Source organism: Cheilinus undulatus, linkage group 14 (assembly GCF_018320785.1).
Source record: "Cheilinus undulatus linkage group 14, ASM1832078v1, whole genome shotgun sequence".
NCBI lineage: Eukaryota > Metazoa > Chordata > Actinopteri > Labriformes > Labridae > Cheilinus > Cheilinus undulatus.
In genome coordinates, this window is record NC_054878.1 from 47,138,646 (window position 1) to 47,153,116 (window position 14,471).

The 14,471-nt window shown below is 41.0% G+C and overlaps 1 protein-coding gene across 1 annotated transcript; it reads left to right on the top strand.

The window, feature by feature from the left end:
* Positions 1–10,866: 10,866 nt before the first annotated feature.
* On the top strand, positions 10,867–14,117 carry LOC121521868 (bifunctional protein GlmU-like). Its single transcript, XM_041806045.1, has 3 exons — positions 10,867–10,951; positions 13,315–13,506; positions 13,848–14,117. The coding sequence occupies exons 1-3, from the start codon at positions 10,949–10,951 to the stop codon at positions 14,085–14,087; spliced, it is 435 nt and encodes a 144-aa protein (XP_041661979.1). The 5' UTR covers positions 10,867–10,948; the 3' UTR covers positions 14,088–14,117.
* Positions 14,118–14,471: the final 354 nt, after the last annotated feature.

A 14,471-nucleotide genomic window follows, 5' to 3' on the forward strand; every position in this document is an offset into this window, starting at 1 on the left:
AGCACAGTGTTGATGTTGGTAATAGTTCTTCCAAAGATGCATATCCTGTTTGTTGTCTCATGCTTCATCCTGTCACTTCTCAGCGGTGACCTTTCTGACAGAGGAGCATCATTTGGTCGTGTCACACTGACCTTGAGATAATGAATTGTGTCTTTTAATCAGATCATTTTGATTTAATTGCACATCATTATGAAAAGTTAACGACTGAGGCCGATCGGTGCCAGTTTGAGTTAAATTAACGAGCAGCAGCAGCAGCAGGGGGACGAATTCTGGGCCGAAGCGCTAATGAGCCTGTTGAACAAACTCCAAACTAATTACAGACTTAGTGAGTGTGACTGGCACGTTTCTGGTTTGGTTGTTCATTTTAGAGGAGAGGCAATGACCTCTGAGGCTTTACCCATGGTAATGTTGTTGTTGAAGATCATTTCTACATGTAAGAAGGAATGATAGCAGACTCAACGTGCAGCACAGAGACAGGCAGACGAGCAGCTGTGGTAGAAACAGAGATAATGGTCAGAGCCTTTTATTTGCTGGGAATGGGGGAGCAGGTATAAATAATATTTCTCTGCAGCATTGATATGACTACCAGATTCTTTAAAAGGGCAACAAATATTTAAATCTAAAGGCCTAGCTTAGCCTTTAGCTTAGCATCATGGCTAGAAGGAGGGAAGAGCTAGCTTAGCGATGCACCGAGGCATGCTGACTAAAGTTAACTCTTTCTGTCTGGTTTGTGTTAGCCTTACAAAAACTGAAACTTGAATTTTTGTAGGAGGAAAATCTAGCAGGAAATCATTAAACTGCATCTCGTCCTTTAGCAGTAAGTACACTGTCTTCACTTTATGCTAAGCTGACAGTTCTAACAGTTCGTCTGAATGGAGAAATGAGCAAACATAAATCCTTGATGAGCATTACTGTTGGAAGCCCGTGCATTGTGTTGTTTTAAGAACAGTCATGTGGAGACAAGGCCGTCCATAAGGGGGATAAATGGGGCCCAGCCAAACTGGGGAACGGTGACAGAACCATAATGTGAACCATGGCGACTGTAGACATGTCAGCACACGACTTTTGTGGTTTTTGAAAAGAAAACAACTCACTGCTGTTCTTTGTTCTTCTTTGAACAAAGAAATGTCGTCAAGTTCTGATGAAACTGGCGCTTTAGCAGCGTCCACGCTAATCTCTTCTGCCCTCGACGCTGATTGGTGTTGCCACTTTCTAACCGGGCCTAAACGGTTCAGATGGGAGCTTTGCAAGATGGATTCACCAGTGAGAAACATGGAAACAAGCGGATCCATCTGCTTTGCAGGGTTAAAATTTCTCCGCATTGCTTCAGGGAAGTGCAGCACTCTCCTAGGGCCGCTTTTACCCTTGGAGGTCTAAGCACTCGGAGTACGGTTCATTCACCCCTGTGAACACATTTTTCACTTCTGTCCTCACTTGTCATCCCAGGTGATTCACAGCCAGAGTTACAGGGCCAATCAGAGAGCAACGGGCACGCCTTCACTTCTCACTGTGCTCTGCTGGATGACTCCTTTGTCAGCTTCCTTAGATGCTGACGTACTGACACTCTAGAATCCCTCAGGCCTTCCCTATCACAGTTTCTGATGGGCACAAAAGTGGTAAAAGGGGATTAAAAAGTGGCTGAAATTGCTTTAAAATGCAAAAAAAAATTAGGGGAGAATGGGTGGACTGGGATGAAAAATGGATATAAAGTGGCAAAGCTGGGATAACTGGTTAAAATGGACAGAAAAGGATGCAAAAAGTGGTTAAAGTCCCTGTAAAGTAGAAATAAATCTGTATTTAGGTTTGTTGTATGACAGGACACTGTGTTATGAACCCCCATGTCAAATTTCAGTCAAATAAAGCATCTCTAAGTTTATAAAATTAAGCTTCAAAATCATGAATAATGAGGCAGTAAAATCTGCTGCAAGTATCTTAAAAAGGTGAGTTAAAACGGGAGGAAATACCCGTACACCTCGGAGGGTTAAAGCACATTAGACTGCTCTTATTGTAATTTTAGAACTGTTTCTATTAAACTACTAATCAGCAGAGTCCATCTGCCGACAGGTTTGTTTTTTTAATCTAAAATGTTTTTCGTGATAAATCCTGCCAGAGTAAATGTGGATCTGCTGTAATAAAAGGCTTTTAACTGCTGCTTTGTTTTCTGTTCGACCTCTGACCTCTCTGCAGTAGAAAAATGTAACACCAGGAGGTAAAGTGGGCGTCCAAACACTCATCTTTATAAATATACTGTTGTTATTCAGAGAGTGAGGAGATAACCCTCACTCTGTATTGATCTAGAAATGAACAATGGCCCTTTAGAAAACACACATCGCATTGTTTCAGTGAAGCTCCTCTTTAATAGGATTTTGGACACTTAATCAGTGTTTTTGGCATGTTTGTGTGCGTTTGTGTGTGTTCATGTGTGTGCGTGAACTAATTAGAACCAGCAATTACCCCAAACTGTGGCTGCGTCTCCCGCTGAAGGGGGGGGGGGGGCAACAATAGCAGACTGTCAGTGCCAACGCTGCCATGCATGACAGATGTATGTGGACACGCCAGACAAAGGCACGGCTGGCCGAGCGTGTGTGAGTGGGTGAGTGAGGGTGAGGGTGAGGAAGGGTGTGGGTGTTTTTAGGAAGGGGAGGGGGTCATTTTGTGTTCGATGGAGAAGGAGTGGTGGAGCGCTGCTGGCGGCTCAGGCTTCGTTCCACGGCACCAGCAGCTCCCAGAAGCCCCTGCTGCCTCAGTCACGACCACCACCCCGGAGCTGTCAATCTCCCAGAAGCCCCTGCTGCAGGCCTTTCAGTCCAGTCTGCTAATGGGGGGGTGACTCTGCTCATTACAACATCATCTGCATAAAGGCTTATTTAAGCTCCATGTTAGAGCCACATAGAGAAATGGGCGGAGCTTCTGTCTTCACTCTGAGTTCATCTCATCCCTACGCTTGCACGTCATCTCGACGTTACAGAAACAGACTGAACACTGCAATGCCACCGCTGTATATGTACAGCTTTTATTAAATTTATCTATGAAAACAAAATGTTGGTTTACTGTTGCAGGAATGCTTCACCTGGGTCTAGCAGGGCTGCGATGTTACGGCCATTCAATGTTACCGAAGGAGCTGGGAGAGTCAACTTGCAGAAAAAGGCCCACACGTAAACATATGACGTAGTATTAGGGCCACACAAAGAGAAAAAAAATAAAAAAATACATTTTTTGAAATATTACCAAAAAAAAGTTGTAATTTACGAGAATACAGTCGTAATATTACGAGAATAAAGTTGTAATATTACGAGAAAAAAAGTCAATATTACGGGAAAAAAGATGTAATATTACGAGAGTAAAATACTACAAGAAAGAAGTCTGCCACGGGTCTATGATGGAGTATTGTCCTGATTCTGATAATAGTTTGATGCTGATGTGCCAAAAGATCAAGTATTTCCTTATTTGTGAAACCGATACTAAAGTATAGCTTCACAACATGCTCAACATTGGAGGCGGTGCCCTGGCAGACTTTCTTTCTTGTAATATTTTATTCTCGTAATATTACGACTTTTTTCTCGTAATATTACGACTTTATTTCTCATAATATTACGACTTTATTGTAATAATTATACATTTTTTTCTCATGATATTACAGCTTTATTCTCGTAATATTATGAATTTATTTTCATAATGTCAAAAATAAAATTTAATTTTTTTTTTGCCTCTTCGTGTGGCCCTAATACTCCGTTGTAGAAACAAATTCAGATGTATAAGCAAAAATTTTTTGTCGGCTCGGCGTTTCATCCACACGGAAACGGCGTTTCAGGTGACTGTAAACGATACTTTTTGAGAATGGGTCCCAGAGTGCATAAATCCGTAAGCGACTACCGTTTCGTCTCCGTTTGGACGGCTATCCGCATCTTTCTTGAAACGATTACGTCACACATGGCGTAGCTCTCTTACAACGCCTGCGCAGGTCTGACCAAAACAAAAATGGCTGACTACAGGGCTGTGTTCGTGCTGCAGAAGCTACTGAGCTTGTTATGCTTTTACAGCAAAATCTGAAGCTCTTACCACCACGGCGAAACGCACACACCAGATGTTCTTAAATCCAACACGGAAAACAACCAGGAGGACAACTAGAAGAAAGTCTGTGTCAGTTTTCTGTGATATTCTTCTCTTGTTTGGCGAATATCCGTGGCAGCGTTACAGCGCCACGCACAGGCTTGGCATATGCACTACAGCATTTTCGGCTGTTCCATGTGTACGCGGATATTTCCCTGAAACAATCCCGTCTTTACGGGAACTTTTTCAAAATGAAACAGCAATATATCATTTTTTTCTCCGTGTGGACTGGGCCTAAATCGCAACATGGCCTGCTGCAATTTACAAATCACATATTTGCAATATCTCTTCATCCTGAAATGTGTCAAAATACCAGTTTATATATTTGCAGCAGAGAATTTGTGCACATTATGCAAATACTAAAGTGTGTATTTGAGAATAGTATAGAAAAATCCTGCTTTTCTTGTTTATGCATTTTTCCTAATGAGAATAACAAAAATGAGCTTCCCCTTCAATTAAGCAGCTGATATCAAATTTGCAACATGAGCCAAAACAATCGCAGTTGGACTGAGTTTATTCTAAAAGTGCAGGGGTGTCAAACTCAAGGCCTGGGGGCCAAATCCGGTCCGTGGAACAGTTAAATCCGGCTATGATATTTCTGTTATAAGTGGCCCATCAGTATGCAGTATACTTGATTTCCTCAAGTATAAAAATGTCAGCTTATCCTTGATGATTTAAGATATCCTTGTTAAGTCATAAAATCTGAAAAAGTAAGGAGTAAAAATATTTAGATAAAAAGTCAGGAATGTGGGAAAATAAATTGAGTTCATGTTTTCAATTTTGCAACTCACAATAAGGACTCAGAATTGAGATTTTAACTTTTCATTTCGTACCTTGAGCATTTCAACTCATAATTTTGACTTCTTATCCTTTTGAACCCTGAGCCTATTTTTCTATTTTTAGGTTTCTGCGTCCCCAAAATAAAGCGGGTTTATCTCTGCAACCACAAGGTCTATTTGAATATTTTTTTATTTTTATAATATTGTCATAGTAAAGGGAACACTTGTGAGATTTGTTGAGATGTGTTAATATGAGTATATGGGATGCTGGTGAAGAGTAAATGAAGATGACACACAGCAAAAATTTTAAAAATGTAGGTTCAAAAAAAAAAAAAAAAAGCATTTTCAGGAGGAATATCCCTTTAAAATAATGCAGCTGCAGCTCTAAACCTTTATCAGACCATAGTACAATATACTGTATGAGTGTAGCCCAGGTTCTGCTGTTTAATGTGCAACATCACTATATTCTTTCATGGTTAGTGTATTATTTCACACTGTGTTTGCCAATTTCTCTCAAAGTACCCCAACTGAGGGACCTCTGGGCTCACAAGGTTAACCCTACAATGATTTAATGTGTTTATTCTGGATTCACAGGGGTTTGAGGCCCAATAATCTAAAGAGAGGTGGGAGCAGTGTTGTTGTGAGCTGCAGGTTGTTGTCATGGACGCTGTAACCTGATACCTGTAACCTGTAATCAGGACCTCACAGGGGGGAATACATGCCAGCTCCTCTGCTCGGAATAATCACCAGAGCATGGCCCCATGTGCTCCCAGGAGCCCCGACACCACAGCCCTGATTAAATCTGCTCATTATCACATGGAAAAATACAGACAGAGGTGGCTGTGATTCATTCTACACGAGTAGACACGTTTGAATATACATCATCACCTGTTAGCTCAGAAACTACTCCAGCTTTGTTTCAAGAAGGAGGAACTTTTCATGTATTTGTTCAAAGCTGTCCAACACCTGTGAGTTAAGCTTGATATAAGAGGAGCATTAAAGCTGGCATGCTGGCTTATTTACAGCGTTTTAGTGCGCACTCTTTATCGTGGAGCTTTAACAATCACACGTGTTTCAACAAAGTCTCCATATTTTCCGGCTCTGTCACTTTCTCTTCACAGCTCATAGAAACTGGAACACATTCAACCCAGACTGACGCAGACATCATTCCCAGCTCCAGCTTCTGAGGTTAATGGAGCAGAAGTCCCTGAATGATGACTCGGTGCAACATTTTGGGATTTCATAGAAAATATTTACATATTTCTGATTTTTTAATGACACCAGTTTCAAACCGCTACACCAACGAAGTCTTCGAGGTTTTTCAAGGACAACTGGAGCAAAAGTGTGGCGTGCAAACTGACACGGACACACAGACACGCCACCAATTACAGTAAGGGTGTCAAACTTAAGGCCCAGGGCCAAATCCGGCCCGTGCTACAGTTATACCCGGCCCACAAGATAATATCCTATTCTTATTATAACTGGCCCTAAAATATGAGGTCTGCAGATTTCCTCCAGTATAAAAATATAAACTCAACCTTGATGATATCAGATATCCTTTAGTCATAAAAATGCGAAAAAATAAGGAATAAAAATAATTAGAATAAAGAAATATGGGAAGAGAAATTAAATTCATATTTTCAATTTTGCATAGCACAATTATGACTGCAGTCTGTAATTTAGACTTTTATTTCATATCTTAATCTTTAACATTTATTATGTTGACTTTGTCAATTTAATATTTTTTTTATCTCATATCTTCAGCTTTTCAGTCTATAATTTTCATTTATATAATAATTTTTGTCACATTTTTAATTTAAAATTCACCTGTAACTCGCTTTAAATCAATTTTGCCACCTTTTCTTCCATTTTTTGCCATTTCTTTGACATTTTCTGACCAATTTGCCGCTTTTGTCCATTTTAGTCTCTCATTTTTTGACACATTTTTACATTTTTTTGGTCCATTTTTGTCACCTGTTACTCATTTTCAATCATTTTTGCCACTTTTTCTTATATTTTTTGCCATTTCTTTGCCAGTTTTTGACAATTTTGCCACTTTTGTCCATTTTAGTCTCTCATTTTTTTGCCAAATTTTTTAAAACATTTTTTTTGGTCCCAGTTTTGTCCCCTGTAACTCATTTTTAATCAATTTTGCCATTTTTCCTCCATTTCTTTGCTAGTTTTTGGCAATTTTGACACTTTTGCCAATTTTAGTCTCTTGTCATTCATTTTTTGCCAAATTTTTATTTTCATTTATTTATTTATTTATTTTTACTAATTTTGCCACCAGTAACATTTGTCACTAGTTTTGGCCTTGTTTACATTGCTAACATTTTAGCCACATTTTTACATTTTTTAGTCCCATTTTTGTCATCTGTAACTCAATTTTAATCAATTTTGCCACTTTTTTTTCCCATTTTTTTGCCATTTCTCTGCCAGTTTTTGACATTTTTGACACCTTTGTCCATTTTAGTCTGTTGTCACTCATTTTTTGCCAAATTTTTTTTTTTTTTTTTTTACCAATTTTGCCACCTGTAACATTTTTCACTAATTTTGGCCTCATTTATCTTGCTATTTTCAGTGTTTTCCCCCTTTTCTTTCATTTTTTGCCCTTTCTAGCACATTAAGGCTGCCTTTTGTCATTGAATGCCACTTTCTGCCTATTTTATTTACTCTTTTTTTAACACATTTTTCTGTTGTTTTGACCATTTTGTCACCTGTAACTTATTTTTTTAATAATTTTTGCCACTTTTTTTCTCCATTTTTGCCAACTTTCACACATGGCCACTGCTTTTTGATCATTTCACCACTTTAACTTATTTTTATTGCCATTTTAACCCATTTTTGTCACTTCTCACCACTTAGATTGTGGCTCTTGCAGAGGTATTCTTTAACAGTTTGGCTCTTTGGTTGAGTAACGCTGCTCCTAACATTTAAAAGTTCTCACCTTGTAAAGCTGTAAAGCTCTGGTGACCACCATCACCAGAGCCAAGGTCCGTTTCACGTCTGTTCCCAGAGGTCAGCAGCATCTATCAGACGATGACTGCTGATGGGTTTCAAGGCTGATAGCTAGCGTGTGTTGGTGTTAGCCTCCTGCTAGCATTTGACCCTAAGGGGTCAGATCAGGTATGGGAGTGTATGCCGGATCTGCACTTGCACCGCTCAGACCTCCTGATGGACCATCCCTGCAGGCATCCTCCCAGCAGACCCCTTCCTGATGCACGTGGCTCCCCTCAAGGCCTGGTCCTGGGCACCCAGAATGCACTGAGCTGGATCAGGCCCTGAAGAGCCCACCAGGTGCGTATGAAAGTGCAGCCGCCACTCCTGTATTCATCAGCAGACCCTCTCCAGAGCACGTCAGCATTCGGTGCACGGTCTAACAATGATGCTCAAAAATGCATCGAAGAAAAGCCGCCACTGAGGAGTCCAGTCTGCATCCAGGCCTCACCAGAGTCTCAGACCAAGAGGACCAGAAGACTCTGACCTACGTCCACATGCTCGACTCCATCAAACATGGACTTAAACGGTGTGTGAGTTATTTATGGGTTCAAATCTCTGCTCTAAAGTTTTCAAGTCTTCAGTTTAAAGAGCTCAGCCACATCCTCAAACGTACCAAAGAAAGGTTCCTGCATGTTTCCTTATAAAGGGCTTTACATTTACAAACAAGCTCCATTTTACTGAAGAAAGAATAGATACCTTCTGTTTTTGCTGCTCTCTCTCTCCCAGATTTCATGCTGAGCTCTAAATTCTCAAACATGTGAAGAGGTCAAAGGTCAGGTTTTTTGCATAGAAACATGCTGTAAATGCTGGAAGCAGTGGATGCTGAGAGTTTGTCTTTTCATTTTCTAAACCACAGCGCCATCTAGAGTTCAAAAGAGATCTGTGTGTTAGAAACCATCAGAGGAGAAAGGTAACCCTAACCCCTTACCCTAACTCTAAGCCTAACCCCTTACCCTAACCCTAACCCCTTACCCTAACCCTAAGCCTAACCCCTTACCCTAACTCTAAGCCTAACCCCTTACCCTAACCCTAACCCTAACCCTAACCCCTTACCCTAACTCTAAGCCTAACCCCTTACCCTAACCCTAACCCCTTACCCTAACTCTAAGCCTAACCCCTTACCCTAACTCTAAGCCTAACCCCTTACCCTAACCCTAACCCTAACCCCTTACCCTAACTCTAAGCCTAACCCCTTACCCTAACCCTAACCCTAACCCCTTACCCTAACTCTAAGCCTAACCCCTTACCCTAACCCTAACCCCTTACCCTAACTCTAAGCCTAACCCCTTACCCTAACCCTAAGCCTAACCCCTTACCCTAACTCTAAGCCTAACCCCTTACCCTAACTCTAAGCCTAATCCCTTACCCTAACCCTAAGCCTAACCCCTTACCCTAACCCTAAGCCTAACCCCTTACCCTAACCCTAACCATTTCTGTGGTCAGAAATAAAACACTGATAATAAATGATTTGAGATTTTAAAAAGTCAAAATAAAAAGTTTAAAGGCTTAAAAATCTAGGATTAAAAAAGTCTAACTGTTCAAAACATGAAATTAAAAGTCAGAGTAATGTGGAGCCTGTTAGGTTCTCTAAGTCCAGACCCTGGTCCTGCAGACTCAGTCTGACCCCCCTGTTTTAGAGGGTCATTAAATCAGCAGTCTGAGGTACAGGAGGCTGAAGAAGACTGGGGGGTTCTGAAGAGGATGGAGGGTTCTGAAGAGGACGGGGGGTTCTGAAGAGGACGGGGGGTTCTGAAGAGGACCGGGGGTTCTGAAGAGGACAGGGGGTTCTGAAGAGGACCGGGGGGTTCTGAAGAGGATGGGGGGTTCTGAAGAGGACCGGGGGTTCTGAAGAGGACGGGGGGTTCTGAAGAGGACGGGGGGTTCTGAAGAGGACGGGGGGTTCTGAAGAGGACCGGGGGTTCTGAAGAGGACGGGGGGTTCTGAAGAGGACGGGGGGTTCTGAAGAGGATGGGGGTTCTGAAGAGGACCGGGGTTCTGAAGAGGACGGGGGTTCTGAAGAGGACGGGGTTCTGAAGAGGACGGGGGGTTCTGAAGAGGACCGGGGGTTCTGAAGAGGACGGGGGGTTCTGAAGAGGACGGGGGGTTCTGAAGAGGACCGGGTTTTCTGAAGCCTTCAGCTCGTCTGGATTTTTAAGTCCGGTGTCTCTGGTCTTCCAGAGATCTTCTACGGCACTGATACTCAGCGTGATATTTGAAATATTATTCCCCAGAAAACCTTGAAAAAGGGAAACTTTTTTGCCCTTTTTACCATTTTTTGCCTCTTTTCATCCATTAAAGCTACCTTTGATCATTAAATACTGCTTTTTTCCTACTTTTCCCCATTTTTGCTACTTCTTTTGCCATTTTTTTCCCTAATTTTGGCCCTTTTTCACCATTTCCTCCCCTTTTGCCCATTTAAGTTGCCACTAGTTTCCTTTTATTTGGACCATTTTTTCCACATCTTTTAGCCACTTTTATCCCGTTTTTGCCCATTTAAACATCTTTAGCCACTTGTTTCCTATGTTTTGCACACTTTTTCCACTCTTCACTGCTTTTTGCCCATTTTAGTCACTTTTCACTTTTTTTTCCACTTTTGGACCATGTCACCTGTAACTCATTTTTTGCCACTTGTTTCCTATTTTTTTGTTTTTGCCACTTTTGGTCCATTTAATGTCACCTGTAACACATTTTTTTGTCACTTCTCACCCATTTTTTGCCACTTTCTGACCCTTTTTCTACTTTTCCTCCCCACTTTCATCCATTTTCACTCATTTTTGTTGCTTTTTGACCACTTTTTTCACTTTTAGCTTACTGTTATTGTTACTTTAAGCTCTTCTTGCTTCATCACTTAGACTGTTTTCAACAGACTGGCTCTAGCAGGGTTGAGCAACACTGCTCTAGAGCCACCAGCAGGGGGCAGCAAAAGACCAGGAATATGACACACAAATAGGTCTGTTTGAGTCCTGGTGTTTACTGAGCATGCTCAGTTGGAACCATCCCTCTGTGAGTGACTGTGAATGTTTGACTGAGAGGTCAGTTTGTTGTCTTCAGACTCCAGAATGGTGAGTTAAAACCTCTGTGCTTTTATTTTGAAACATCTTCTCTAACACTTCCTCTCTGCTGAATCTGAGGCAGAAAAGCAAACGCATGTTCACCTTTGTTCTAGCTTAAATACACTCCGCAGGTCATGTGACTTTAACCTTTAGAAAGTTCAGTAGCAGGTGTTTCTTCAGAGGTGTGTCTTCTTACTTTGATAAAAACCATTAAACATGATGAGCTTTAAAAGTGGTTCAGCCAGCATAAATAGAGCTTTAAGAGGCTCATCCAGACATATCTGCTGGTAAACGGACATGTTAGCTCCGCCTCTGTTGGCCTTTATTCACTCTGTAGATCAGTGAGAGTGCCAGTGTTTGGTCACATGACTCGCCCTCCTCCTGAGGGGTCAGAGGTCAGCCTGGTGTTTGGTTTAACATGGTGATCCTGTTAGAGAGCTGAATGGACCACACAGAAACACACGGAGTGTAAGAGAATCTGACACATCTGAGATTCATGAAGTTTAGAGGAGCAGCTTCATCTCCGGCTCATCCTGGAGCAGTCGGACTCAAAAATAGACTCTGTTAAAAATAAATAAACAAATAAATAAATAAATAAAAAGGGTTTTTAAAAGTAGCAGACAGTGTAGTACTCAAGACCTCATTATCCAAGACCATAAAAAACCATTTTTAAAACCATGCCAGGGTTGAACAGTGAAACAGCATCCTCTCTTTAATTTTACTTTTCTTTATAATCAGTCTGACTGATAAAAACAAGGAGTCTGCAACTCTGTCGAAGCACAACGTTCAAAACTCTCAGATCTTAACAGATTTGTCTGACTGCAGAATCTGCCGAGTGTTTTCTTTTGCATGTTGTTGTTTGTGTGGTTGAGGAGGCCAGATGTGATTACGATGTGTCAGCAGCCTGGCTCCAGGCTCTCCTAGCTCCCAGTCTGAGACAAGACTAAGACGTCCAAAATGACTGTTCTCAGTACTCCACCACGAGTGACAGAGACGCTTGCAGAGATGACCCACAGCAATTAGTTTTTCTGTCTGCTCCAAAACTGGATGGAAGCCGGCGGATAGGAGGAAGATGTGAACAAGAGGCTGGTGAAACACGACTGAGCCCATGTGCACTGATATTATTATAAGGCAGGGGTGTCAAACCCAGTCACAGCAGGGGTCGGATTCTGAATTTGGGTCTGACCTGAGGGTCAATGTTTAACCACTGAGTGCCAACCTTAATGGTTTTGTGATTAAAAGGTCGACATGATAAGTTAAAAACTCAAAAGCTGAGATAAAGAATCAAACTGATAAGTTTTAAAGGTAAAAACATGACATTTGAGGTCAAAATAATGCTTTTAAAAGGCAAAATATGAGCTGGAATACTGAAGTCATGATTTTAAACAGTCAGAAAATGAGATAAGAGGCAGAATTATGAGTTTTAAAAGTCAGAATATGAAAGAAAATTTTTAAAAATCATGAGTTTTAAAGGTAAAAAAAAATGAGATGAAATTTCAAATTCATGAGTTTTACAGGCCAAAATATGAAATAAAATGAAAAATCATTAGTTTTAATGGTCAAAATATGAGTTTAAAGTGAACGTTAGGAGTTGAAATGGTCAGTAAAAATGAGGTCAAATTTAATTTCATGAGTTTTAAAAGTCAAAAAATGAAAAAAATAAAAATCATGAGTTTAAAAGCTAAAAAAAAGATGAAAGTCAAAGTTAGAATTTGAAAAAGGTCAAAATGTGAGATAAAATTCAAAATCAAGACCTTAAATGGTAAAAAATAGGGTTTAAAATTTAAAGTTATGAATCTACAAGATAAAATATGAGATAAAAGTTATGAGATTTAAAGGTTAAAATATGAAATAAACGGTCAAAACCGTAACTTTGAGTCATAACTGTGAGACGCAAAATTGGAAATTTAGAGAAACACACATTTCTCCAACATTCCTGACTTTTTATTTTTATTTAGATTATTTTTACTGTTTACTTTTTTATTTTTATGACTCATTAAGGATATTATAAATCATCAAGGTTAAGTTTACATTTTTATACTGGTGGGCCAGTTCTAATAAAAACATATGATCTGGGGGGTCAGGTATAACTGCCACGGGCCAGATTTGGCCCCGGGCCCCGAGTTTGACACCCCTGATATCTGGCACCTGGGGAGGGCCCGATACGGGGCCTTTCAGGAGCCATGTTATGCTTCATTTAAGGTCTTTGTAATTTGACTTATTTTAATAAATTGTCAGATTTCTGTAAGGCATGTTTAGTCGTATTTTAATGAACTAAATGGCCAAAAAGATCTAAAACAGGATATTTATGTAGGTAAATTCTGACTTTTGATATAAAAAAGCCTCTTAATGAAACCGTCTTTTCCTCCCAGTCTTCTCCTCCAGGAGGATCACCTCTGCAGGTCCATGCAGTCCGCTTCGGTCCAGGTCAGGAGCTGTTTGGGTCTCTGCAGGCATTTGTGAAGGAGGCGGGACTTAGAGCACCGTTCATCATCACCTGCGTGGGCAGTGTCACCAAGGCGACGCTCCGTCTGGCAAACGCCACGGCCTCGAACACAAATGAGGTACCTTCCTGCTGCAAGACTGTCTCTGATTTAATATCAGCTCAGTTTAAACTCTCCTGGTGCCTTAATTCTGAAAAACGTAGATTTATGTCCTACTTTTCAAATCATATTCAAATATTAAAAGACAGAAAATACAACAAGAATGGCCCAGCTCTGTATAAAAATGATGAGTATTTATGAGGTAGCTCTCCAAGTGTTATACATTTAACAATGTTTTAATGTAATTCTGTGTGACGTCATTTAACCCCGAATAATCTCTCTTTATTTCCCATTCTTTAGTCTTTAAGTTGCTGTAAATCTCTGAAAATAAAATTTAAAATGCCATGTTTTTGTCCTCTCAGGTTGTCCACCTGAGCGGTCGCTATGAGATCGTGTCCCTGGTCGGCACGCTGAACGCCGACGCTCACCTCCACGTCTGCCTGGCTGACGGAGAGGGACGGACGGTTGGCGGTCACGTGTTGGGGGATCTGGAGGTCTTCACCACGGCTGAGGTGGTGATCGGAGAGGCGACACTGCTGGAGTTTAGGAGAGAGATGGACGAGAGGACGGGCTTCCCCGAGCTCGTGGTTAAACGGCGTTAACAGAGAAATAAAGAGTAGAGAGGCTCACTAGGTACGGCTGTCAGTGATCCTTTAATGAGACACAGTGGTGTTATAATCTAAATCTTTAAATACATCCTCTGTAAACATAAAGAAACACGTTTTCACTGTCTGTGGTCTCTGAGGGTCAGGAGCGTCTCTGACTGGCCTGCTGGCTGAGTCTGAAGCTTCTACACTGTAAACAATGGAGCTGTAGCTATAAACAACCACCAACATTGGGTTCTTGCCTCAAAAATTCCCAAAAGGTAATTAGGGATTAAATAGAACCCAAAACTCTTATTTTAACAGCCTCAGAGAAAAGAGAGCTTCATCCCCACTGTGGGGCACAGTGGTGGCAGCATCACGCTGTGGGGATGCTTCTTGGCA

Bases quoted from the DNA above. Each gene is read 5' to 3' on its own strand.
- LOC121521868 (XM_041806045.1), top strand. The intron at 13,507-13,847 runs GTACCTTCCTGC...TTGTCCTCTCAG, and splicing joins CGGCCTCGAACACAAATGAG to GTTGTCCACCTGAGCGGTCG.